Source organism: Spea bombifrons, chromosome 3 (genome assembly GCF_027358695.1).
Source record: "Spea bombifrons isolate aSpeBom1 chromosome 3, aSpeBom1.2.pri, whole genome shotgun sequence".
Lineage (NCBI taxonomy): Eukaryota > Metazoa > Chordata > Amphibia > Anura > Pelobatidae > Spea > Spea bombifrons.
Genome location: NC_071089.1, coordinates 105328968 through 105341017, shown reverse-complemented (window position 1 = coordinate 105341017; position 12050 = coordinate 105328968). Strand labels below are relative to the sequence as shown.

General features: G+C 42.7%; 1 protein-coding gene across 2 annotated transcripts in view; it reads left to right on the top strand.

The window, feature by feature from the left end:
• Nucleotides 1-12050, top strand: part of PPP2R3A (protein phosphatase 2 regulatory subunit B''alpha) — a 37569-nt gene that overhangs the window by 13995 nt on the left and 11524 nt on the right. The window contains exon 1 of one of the 2 annotated variants that reach the window (XM_053459210.1): nucleotides 10616-11031. The exons of the other annotated variant lie outside the window; for it this stretch is intronic. Within the exon in view, the coding sequence (XP_053315185.1) occupies nucleotides 10900-11031 (132 nt within the window). The 5' untranslated portion in view covers nucleotides 10616-10899. Of the gene's footprint in view, nucleotides 1-10615; nucleotides 11032-12050 lie in introns of those variants that run through there. 2 annotated transcript variants of the gene reach the window in all.

Genomic DNA, 12050 nt, shown 5'->3' with positions numbered 1-12050 from the left:
CGTGACAGCCCGATGTGACAGCAGCTATCCCCACAACAACGTGACAGCCCGACGTGACAGCAGCTATCCCCACAACGTGACAGCCCGACGTGACAGCAGCTATCCCCACAACAACGTGACAGCCCGACGTGACAGCAGCTATCCCCACAACAACGTGACAGCCCGACGTGACAGCAGCTATCCCCACAACAACGTGACAGCCCGACGTGACACCAGCTATCCCCACAACAACGTGACAGCCCGACGTGACAGCAGCTATCCCCACAACAACGTGACAGCAGCTATCCCCACAACAACGTGACAGCCCGACGTGACAGCAGCTATCCCCACAACAACGTGACAGCCCGACGTGACAGCAGCTATCCCCACAACAACGTGACAGCCCGACGTGACAGCAGCTATCCCCACAACAACGTGACAGCCCGACGTGACAGCAGCTATCCCCACAACAACGTGACAGCCCGACGTGACAGCAGCTATCCCCACAACAACGTGACAGCCCGACGTGGCGGCCGTACTTCATCACCTCCTTACTGCCAACACTCTGCGGCGTCGCAACAAAATTGTTACTCCTGTTTTATAGCTTTTTTTGGTTTAGATCTTCCCTTTACTTATATAATAAAACTGTTTTGGCACAATCTTTAAAACAACTATTTTTAAAATATCCTGAGTTAGTTGCCGGCAGACAAAGAATTGTTTCAAATGCCACGCGTTCTTTTTCTGGGAGTGAGTCAGCCTCAGGATTGACAGATATTCTGGAATCGTTTGCCGAAAGTACACGTTTTAGGTATAAAATGGAAATCCGCTTTATATTATGTTATTATTTCATGCAAAAATCCAAATATTCATTTCTCCCATTTGTTGTGGAATAAAAGCCTTAAATGTCTTGTGCTTACAAAAGAACGTCTTGTGCCGAGCTCTCTGTGTGTATTGTGAGTAAAATGATGTTATTCTCCCTATTCCAGCAGTACAGGGTGACTCGAGGACATGCTTATTTCTCCCATTTCTATCAGACCCCATAAATAAAGTCCCGGACTCCGCAAAACACTATTTTCACTCATCTTACAAAGGTTTGTTGGAGCACCGCACATTCTTGTCTCCGCGTCTCTGATTCTTGGCTCGGCTCGGGCACAAACTTCATACTTTCCTAACATAAAACGGTCTTCCCGGTGCGGATTTGTAATAGGTCTGGTATGAACGACCCCATACGATAAAGCCATTAAGGATTTGGTGTACTTGCTAAGTATTTCCGCCGTGCGCAGTCAAACTCAGGAGAGCGCTGCTTTTAGCTTTCTGATCCAAAATCTGAGATGAAAATGAATCTGTGATTTGACGCGAAGTTACTAAATTCCTTGTAGAAAGATTCTTGGATGTGGAGACATAGGCAGGGCTGGGGCGAGAGGTATAGAGGCGCGGGGGAGTCATAGGAGGGGGTTTATGCCCTCCAGTTTATTAGTGAATATGCAAGTTGTTTTGTAAATGTTATTATGCATGGGCACTAAAACGGAGCTTTGCAGGAGAATCGAACTTTTAAGTGTGACCCTTCGCCATGCATTATATAAAGCATATCCCACATTAACTGTATGGTATGCAGGAATATCTGTCAGGAGAAGCTCGTTGGGGTGGATCCGTCACTGCAGAAGATGAAGTCATCCTTAGTGAATAGAAGACAGATGGTTGTACTCAGAGTGCACTGGCTCTCATCCTTTGTTTTAGTGTTAGCTGTCCTTAAAACCAAGCCTGACCTACTGTAGGAAAGTGTTGTACGGGCAATATATATAAAGATATATATATATATATATGTTATATATTAGAACGTGAAACTGCTTGAAATGTGGGCCATTTGCCCTGCGCTACCCAACATGATCAATTCAACTAATCCGAATCTTTCCATTCTGTCTTCTCTTCGCCTGTCTTTCTTTTACTTTTGGGGACATCTCTCCTAATCCTGATCCCCACATGTTTCCTCTGTTCCCTCTCACATCTGCGGCACGATCTCTCCTGTTCTCCATACATTCTTTCTCTCTATACTCCATCCGCTTTAGAGTGTAAGCCTGTGAGCCGGGTTCTCTTTACCTAATGTATGTATCATGTTGTCTTAGTCTGTTGTTCTAGTTTTGCCAGATCCTTTGAATGTATGGACTGTAAGAAGCGCTGCGGGACGTGTTGGTGCTATTGAAATAAGTAATAATTATATTATTATTATTATTCACTGTTAGCTACATGTTGTATACTAAAGGATGAAACTGCTTAAAACGTGGCGTAATAGCGCCCCCTTTAGGAAGTAAATATATTGTGCATGCATCTTTACGTTCTGTGATATATTTTACTGATATATAGATAGAAATGGCCAAAAAGGAACCAATTGGCTCATCTAGCCGGCCGGTTAAACATTTTACATGGTAAGTGATTCTTTAGGATAGTTTTGTGCTGATCCTAAGATTTTGGGCACTGGAAATAAATAGAACTGACTGAACAACCTAAAGGAATGAGAAGAACGTATGAACTGTTTAAGAACAATTTACTATGTAGGTTGAGATGTTGATGGTATATAATGTATAGTATATAAAATTGCTTTATTATTGTGATTTATGATGACTGTGGAGATGAAACGTTAAGATTTGGTGCTTTGTGTATTTCTGGTCAGGGTTCTGTGGACTCGGGTAAGTAGTTTAATGTGACGTATGAGTGGGGTATGTATCAAGTATTTGAGGCGTGGGGGTTATCACTCGGGTAGATGTATTGTGAGTATACGGTATACATTGGCGTGCATAGTACTGAATATAGAACTGTTGATGGCCACAGATCACAGCAGTGCTTTATTAGGCCCACTTGATGCATGTAGCTGTTCTTTTGTATCTATACCTGCAATCTTATCTGACTGGTTGATTAAAGAATATGAGAGATGTTACGTCAGCATCTAAACTAGATAATTCTCTTGTATTGTGTGTGATATATATATATATATATATATATATAATGTGTGTGTGTGTGTATACATCCATTGATTTATTGGCTCAGGAAACGTCGACCTTTCATTGATATTGATTGGGAAGCTTCCTTTGAAGTTGACCTGGCCGTGGCACTGAAAGCTTTAGCCGCTGGAACGCTGACTCAAAGTCCAGCACAGGAGTACACGCCATCCAGTCCATCTAAACAAAGCAGAGTAGCATGCTGGTTAAAGTTTCCATGAATGCTTTGTTGACTCTAATTACACTGCAAAAAATATATAAGCCACAAATTTAAAAAACATGACTGATAATAATAATAGCCAATGAGCAGCTGGGAAACCATTGTGGATCCCCAACCATCATGGTGCTTGGCTGGTCCATGGCCATCTAAACATCAATTGGCAATCCCAGTTCAAAAGAGACTCGGGGCTAGAGATGGGTAGCAGGTATCCATCAAGTCTAATAACAGATCTATGTACAACCATAGAAACGTGCAAATTATTACCTGTGGATTAATAAACGTGGTAAGAATAAATTGTTACAGAAACACGTTTGGCTTTTTCATCATGTTATCTGCCTGTCATAGAAATACATTTTCATTGTTTCTATAACTTCTGCTGGAGCGAAATAAATATACTTATGTCAGTAGACTGAGGCGTGCGCGAGGCATGTCTTTTTCTTATTCCTTTCCCATGGGCTCTCTCTTTTGCATCTTCTTGCTTTTTTTCAAGCACCTTTAAGTGACCAAAGGCCTCCCGCTGAGAATTATTATACAGAATTATTAGCTGTATGCTGGCCGGGTTTCTTATTGATTGAGCTGTTCCTTTCCTGAAGAGATCTAAAAAGATCAAAACCGTTTGCCTTTAGGTGAGATGCACAACTCATGCTGTTATAACCCCATACGCAACACATCCTTCCTGGGACAAAGGGGCCCCTCTGCGCCCCCCCCATTAGTGCGGCCCTGCAGCATTGTCTCTAGGCTACCCGGTACAGATACTGGGTACTTTGGAGCTCATGCACAGTTAAAACGCAGTGCTGTCTGTACACAATATAATGTACTGTGCGTAGATAGTACATTGTGTGATGGGACAGGACCCCCCCCCCCAAAAAAAAACTGGACTGTCCTGGGAAATTCGGGACTGTTGGCAGGTATGCAACCCTATACTAACATAGCGGGGATATTCAGGTCACAAAGGCTAAGAAATGAAGACGTCATATGCCTTGTGGCTTTGCGTGGGGTTCTCAGTTTGAGACACGTCCCATGCTGATGGTGTGTACAGTGGAGAGCCTTTCTTACTCTTGGCCACCTCAAGCAAATAAAACATATTACTTAAAATCCACAAGAGTCTCTCGCACGGTGCCTGCAAAATCCCCAAGTGGACACGTGTCCTCTGGCAGGTCCCTTTGCTTCTCCGAGGTACATATGACCCCGCATTTACCTTTATCAACTGATAAACTACTCCATAGAGATTATCTCTCGCCGTCCGTGCCGCAGGCAGCTGTCTCAACCGCTCACCAGTATGCGTATAAGTGATTTCCCCATCTTAATACGTAGCAGACGTGCAGAGAGGTCCCGATACATTATGGCTTTCAACAGCAGAGGCATTTAGACATGCCATTAAAGCGGAAACATAGTATATGTAGTGTTCCTGGGGTAAAAACCTCCCTGTGTTATAATCAGGAATACCATGCATAAGAAAAGAATGCATTTATCTTCTGCTCTTAGTCTTTTTTATGTATTGCGATACGTTTCTTATGGATTCGTTTTTTTTCTTGTGTTCTTGAGGATATTGGTTTTCATTCGCCTTCTGCAATGGAACTTTTGGGTCTGTTTGCTAACAAGAAGTCATCTGCACGACTAATTTATTTCCCCAAAACACTTGATATATGTTCCTTGGGACGCTCTAATTTTGGGAAATACAAAGAATGTTGAGAATTTGGACAGCAGAGGGAGATGGAGACAGCTTGGTGAAAAGGAATATGTTTTGGGTCGGATGGACGATTGAGACTCAGCTTGTGTTCTTACAGCTCCCTCCTGTGTTAGAACAGAGTAATCACACAAAGACCTGTCTACATATTTTTTAGTGTTATTATTATTTATTTGATTGTAGAGCGCCATCATATTCCACAGCGATGTACAATGGGTAAACAGGACATTAGTGATTGGAGGATGCGGGCAGCTGTCTGCACCCTCTGTTAAAAGGAGTCCTGGAGCCCCAACCCCCTTTTTTAATTCAATCATTTTACTGTTTTTTTCCTGAAATATGTGAGTTAGATTGAAGTTCTACATCACAAGCGGCTGCCGGGTTAATTAATAGCAGAGTAACGTGTTGTATTTAACTGGCATTACTCGCTCCTACTCGAGTTGTCAGTTGGCATTAGTTTGAGTGCAGTGCACCTGAGAATTAGCATTTTGTGGCAACTTGTAAGCACTCACTCCTTAGTGAATAAGACCTAATTTCAAAAGGAACAGAAAATGGTTATATCTTGATTTTGTAGCGATATGTGTGATGGCGTTTGTCCATAGAACAGATTGTTTCGGCCAATCCATATAAATACAGTGTTTCTGAGCATTATACAACAAGCCTGGTAGTGGCCTGTAAAGCCACTCGCCACCTCAAACTGGGGCTAATATCCCGACGGAATGAGATTAGTTTATTTCATTACTACTTCTGAGGAAATATCATTTGTATGAGGAGATAATGTTTTTATCTATGGAGAAATGTATTAAGTTGCAGTAACAACACGGTCAGTATCAGGGTAAAATAACCACATCCACCAACTCCCTTCATAATTCCCCCCTGCAAATGCCTAGTTTGGCCAAATAGCCTCTATTACCCCCTCTATTATGAAGTGGCTACTGCTGAACAGAGCCAGCGCCATATACAACATTTAAATGGCCATAGTACAACAAGTGGAAAAAATCCAGCAAAGTAAAGGTCATGTTGCACAATAAATGGTTAAATAATCATTAACTAGTTCAGCACGCTACTACATGTGTACAGAGGGGACTGTCTACTGCCCCAAACAGGCCCACCAGTGATCAATGCAAATAAAAATAGTAAGTCATATACATTTTCCTCCTGCTAAAGACGCTGCAGATCCAAGAGCTTCAGCATATCGCCCCTACGGCCCTCCTCGGTTGTAATCCCTTGCTGGTTATGGGGGATTGGTGCTCTACTGAAATAGCACATTTTCTTCGTTTGTTAATCAGCATATTACAAATAAACCAAATATCCCTTCAGTCGTGCTTTCATGTGCCAGGCCGCTTGTGTTCCGAGACACAGCCTTATTGTGTTATAGTTGGTTTCTGCTAATGAGTCTATAGACTGGATACATTGTGGTCTCTGGTCTGGAACCACATGCATGACCTGACAGTTGTGAGGATTTCAATCCAGGGTGTAGCAGAAACAGTGGCCCGTGTACTGCCCAGCTAACGTGTTCTACTCGCTCAGGGCCCTCTACCCACTGCTTGGCATGTTCTGCACGCTGATTCCACGAGCTGGGCCCGGGGATATTCAGCACCATGCGGAATGTTGGATATTTCAGTCTCATGGGCATAAAAGTCAGACTTTGCAGGAGACTTGAACTTTATTCTCTCCCTCCATGAGCCCTTTCTGCGGGAAGTTATATGGCGTGATTTCTGCATTATGCTCAACCTAAATACACAGTGAAGTCGCATAGAAACGTAACCTCTTGCTTTAGTCATTAAAGCCTTTTGTCACAGACCCCAGAGTCCTTTGTATATCTTTAGCTGGCTTTCCTTCTGCCCTCCCAACCTCTATTTCATGCTTTTCATTCTAGTGTCAAAAGGCCGATCTCCAACCAATTCCAAGATTCTCAAATTAAAAACTGTCTTGAAATGCCGTAGTATCAGGAGACAGTATTTTTCACTGAAAATGTCATCGTTGCCAGCACACTATACTAAAGCGGTGTTTACTAGCAGGCCAGCCACCATCACCCTGCCCAGAGAAGGGCTTTAGGAACAGTTGGAGTCACAGTTGGATTTGTTGAGGGTGAAAGAGCGTTCTCATTATCTATAAATAAACACACAGCTGGTATTAGAGCCCCTGTTTAATATTCACACCTGTCAACTAATGACATCATTTAAAGCTATCCCTTTACTCAAAATGTGAACAGTGCATACTTATCTCACATAGCCCCACGCCTTGCCATAGCACTCCAGCTTCTTCTCGGCACCATATTGCTTTCTTATACTCCTGTAGGATATATAGCTTCAGGGCTAAGATGATCCATAAGAAGATCTTGTTTGAATGCGCTAAGGAACGTGGCAGTCATGAAACCACCACCGGATGTTTTAGGAAGTTGTCGAAATCAAACACAATCTGATGTCCGAGTGTATTGTGTGTAGTCACAAGAAACTGTGGCCCTATTCCGGACACTGTCACAGAATGTGAGATTGGGGACAAGGAACATAGCAGAAAGTAGCTGCAAATCGCAGCAAATGACATTAACATGACAACACATACAGACATAGAGCAAAACCCAAGATGTAGCATAATGTAACGATGGAGAAGAATCATTCCGCCCATCCGGTCTGCCCGTGTTTTTCCTGCTGTAAAAAACTTACATTCACACTAGATTTTTACAGTTTTTGCTAGAGGTTGGTGGACGGGCATTTTCAGGCTGAAACTGTTGCTCGTGTAACATTTTTTGGGGGTGCTCACTGGGTACCCGGCTTGCTCTGTATTTGCATCTGTGGTAGGTGTTTTAAAGATGTTGGGCAGGATTCAATGGGCCGTTTAAACCTTAATTGGACATAATGGAGGTGAAAAGTTCAATGGCCCGTGTAACCGTTCAATTAGCGTGTGATAAAGGGACGCTCCCGCCGGCTCATGCACATTAGCGCATATAATAGCTGCATGTTGCTATCAAAGTAAAGTTTTTCCCGTGCAAATGCATTAAGGGATTTGGCAGAATTAGAATACACCTTAACACACACAAATTAAATTTAATCTGGGCCGGTGCTGCAATGCAGAAAAAGAGCGTAGCATGTAATACAGGGATAGTCTAGGTTTATTTCATATTAAATAGATGCCATTGCAACTCATGTTTTACTCTGCAAGCATTGCAATGGTTATTATTATTATTATTGTTATTTCCATTATTTCTTTGGCTGCTATTTTTATTGCTTCCTCTGTACTTGGCTTCCAACTTGCTATAATGTATCCATGTTAAGTATACTACATGTTTCAACTATAACGATCGGCAGAAGTCATGAATCCTTGACAAGTGAGTGTTGAGAATGGACGAAAGGAAAATTGTAGCATGTTAATAGCAGACATCGCCGAAGTCCGTTATAGTGGAACATAAAAGAAGTTTGCTGACACATTAATAATCCTTGCGGGCATCTATTTAGTTGTTTTCATTGCTTACTTATATGATTTACCATTCTTTCTCTTTTCCCGTTATTAGGCACAGTAGATGGCTCATTTAAGCGATCACATTGTATCCACTATTTTGGACACTTTGTGTACTCTTTGTGTATTTCGCTCCATGGTGTGGTTGCATTGCCTTTACCGTCGTCTCTCAATTGAATCCTGGTTCTACTGCCTACATTTACAGCCCCGTGAATTACGTAGTATTAGCGCAGTGGGGTATCTGACTAACTCGCCGGTCGCTCTCTGAATGCATCATTCGGTAGAGGTGCCATGACTACACTAGATTAGCCCTAACAAGGATTATTCCTTCCTTGGAAAGGGTTTAATTGCACAGCGGAGATGGATAAAGAGGTAGATTCAGCATCGTTTTGGGAGATTTAAGCTTGGGCATTAAAGGTCATTTTGCTGCCTATTGTACAGTATTTCAGAGCATTCAATGCCTTAAAGTCCCCACGTATGCCTCTTCCATGTACTGTTTCTTAAAGTGACAGCTCACATGCACTTTAATACACACGACTATACCTTAGTAACTGTGGTCGTCTTGTCCTCTGAATCCTCTCTTTGCATTTGGCTTCCCTGCCTCCGCCTGCAGTCCTTTGCTGGAGATGTATTTGGGGGAATACATATCTTGCTTAGGACTGCATATGTGATAGTTACCTCCATCTAACCATGCAAGGTTTCCAGGGGGCCTAATGAGACCTCCCACACCTAGGTACAGTTGGCGTTCACCTTGACTTCAGTAGGAGTGCTTTCCTACCTTTGATCAAGCAGTGCGAATTACAGGGTATAGGGGGGCATCTCTACAGCCATAGTTTTAAAAAAGTACTTAAATATGCCTGAATGGTTAGTGAAGCTGGTTGGGACAATAGACTGTCCCTTTAAAGAAATATCTCTTACTTAAGACAAGTCATCCACACCTAATACATTTTCCCCGTGCTGTGATCTTTCACTCTTCCCCTAGACCACCAAGGTGAAGCACATGGAAAATGTGTGTCTTTATGACCAAGTACCCCCTTTGACCCTACAGCCGTTCAGAGAATCCCTGCAATGTGTTCCTCTGAACGCTTGGGGACACCTCACACCCTCACCTTCCTTCGGTCTGTCTGATAGGTCTGACGGCGGAGAACAGGATTTCATTGATGGAAAACGGAAACCTCTTCAAAGCCCCAGCAAGGACAAGACTGGCATAGTGACAGGTGCATCCTATATTTAGTGCCCTCAGATTCTTTCACAACTCAGCACTGAATTCTCTCTGCTTTCCACAAGACCCGCATTATCACTGTGCTCGGCCCCTTCGGACTGGGATGCCCGTCACTTTTAGAAGGAAGATACAGAGCGCACAAAGTTATTTAGCCATCAATCAGCGGTAATGTTACTTGCCTCTGAAATGCTGTGACCCTGATGTGACTTGGTGTATCTATCCTCTTCCATTGCCTGTATTGCTCTATGTTTGTATGCAAAGCTTGCAACAGCAGCTGACAATTTAAGCTGCCACCAGAAAATTGGTATTGCAGAGCTCGACAAATTGCAGGAGCCAGCAAGACACCGCTCCTATAAATATTACTGCTGCTGCTTGACTTTCTTGAGTGGATTTTAATACTTTATACAAGTACGTCTTTCCATTCTCCTAAATCTGTATATCTGACTCAAAATTCATTAATTTACTCTCTCTCTCTCTCTCAATATATATATATATATAATTATTATTAAATGGATATCATTTTTCTTGTTAATGTTTGTCACAGTGTCAGCAATAGCATTGGCGGCGTTGTCAAAACTGCTGAGACTAATTTGGTAAATAAGTCCCATTCTTGTGTCTTGGCGAGGGAGATAAATTTACACAAAAAAATCCAGCTGCTAAAAATCCGAAGCATGTGTAGCCTTTTGGGTGCATTCAGCAGGTTTTTGATTCAAAGTGAGAATAATCAGCTTCCTCCTATATACCCGCAGCTTCTAAAGTACCGGTGATGTAAAGGCAAGCTCCACATTGGACGCCTTAGAGATAATTCTGCACCCAAGCAGGACTGACCCTTTAAATTTATGACTGTCAGAATCCGTTCTTTGTGAGACTGACCTTTCCAAGCAAGAGGGTTATTAAATAAACACAAGGAGGAAAGACTCTTTATAATAAGTACATTGCTCTGAAGTATCTAAGTTTAGAAGCAGCCGGCAGCCTCTGGGTGCTTCCTTTCCCAGAATCCCTCCCCTGGGCTGCCTCTCCACCTCTCCCCCCCCACCACCCGAGGCCAGCACCGGCTGTCTGTCACAGAGCAGCACCAGTTCGAGGTCATGTTTCTCATTAGCTTAGTGTTAGGGGACTACAGAAAGAGAGTGTTTTGCCGTTGGACATAATTTGGTTTGAATAGAAAGATACGGACGTGAAGATTTTTATTGTGCAATGCTGTGGTGCAAAACTCGACTACTCTCCTCTACAACAGGAGTCTAAAGTGCAGGAGACCTCTCAACACCCAGAGCTTTGCCCCTTCTCATCGCTGAGAAATCTAAGTTCCAAGTAAAGTGGCTTTCCTGGAAGCTGGTCCTCCAAGATGATGATAAAAGAGACGTCGCTGAGGAGGGATCCTGATTTGAGGGGCGAGCTGGCCTTTCTGGCAAGGGGCTGTGATTTTGTTCTCCCTTCACGATTTAAAAAGAGGATCAAGTCCTTTCAGCAGGCTCAGGTTTGCAAGTTATTCTGTAGGGGACCTAGGGTTGACGTGGTGGCCCATATGGCCTTTTTTAATTCATTCCATGGAAATGGTTCTCCAAGCAAAATATGGGATCTTGAGAGCCTTGTGATGCCATTAAGTGGGTCCTCATACAAGTTGTCCAGACCTTAGGGGGCCCCATCTCCAGACGGCTAAAAAGACTCCATAGATCATTGTCGAAATTATTTATGTTCTGATTGGGAAATGCGTGGTGGGTCAAGTTTAGAGCTTTACAGAGTAGGTAGCGTTGGGTTAAGTGGCAATCCTGTTCTTTGTAGGAGGAGTTTGAATATGTATGATTTGTGGGAGGGGTTATAATTAATTATGGGTGTTCATCAGGACAGGTGGTTTAATAATAATTGTCAGAACAATGGGAGGGGTTTGAATTTTGGATCCCTGGGGCAGTTGTGGAAGGGTTTCCAATTAGGATAGTTATGGGAGGGATTTGTTTTAGGAATGGCTATATTTTCCTAGGCAACACAAATAGGTGTCACAGTCGGCAGGTTCAGGATTGTTATGGGATTATTTAATTAGGTTTTCAACTATTAATGGATGGATTATAACTATCTGGGCACATATGCAGCAATATTTAATAGTGTTTTTTGAGTAGTTGAGTGTAAGTGGGTTTCAACACACATGCAAAAGGTTTTGTTTGGATAAATGACGTTAGTTGCGTTGATGATCTGAGACATAAGGTAACTAATCGGTGGAAACATTGTACTACGTATATAGTTTTCATAATGCACTGTAAAGAAATTAAGGTACTTTATATATTTTTTCCCGTAATGAAATGGACCTCTGTCACCTTTCTGTTGAGAAATATTATCAGTGACAAGCCCTGGACTGAGTGCTATAAACAGTAAGGATGTGAATGGGACAGCAGCCACAATATAAACACATTACGTGACAACCCTCCCCAGCAGAGTGTATCCTCTTTAATTCATATAACACTGCTTGTTAATGAAATGACAGAGAGAGAGAGAGAGAAAATG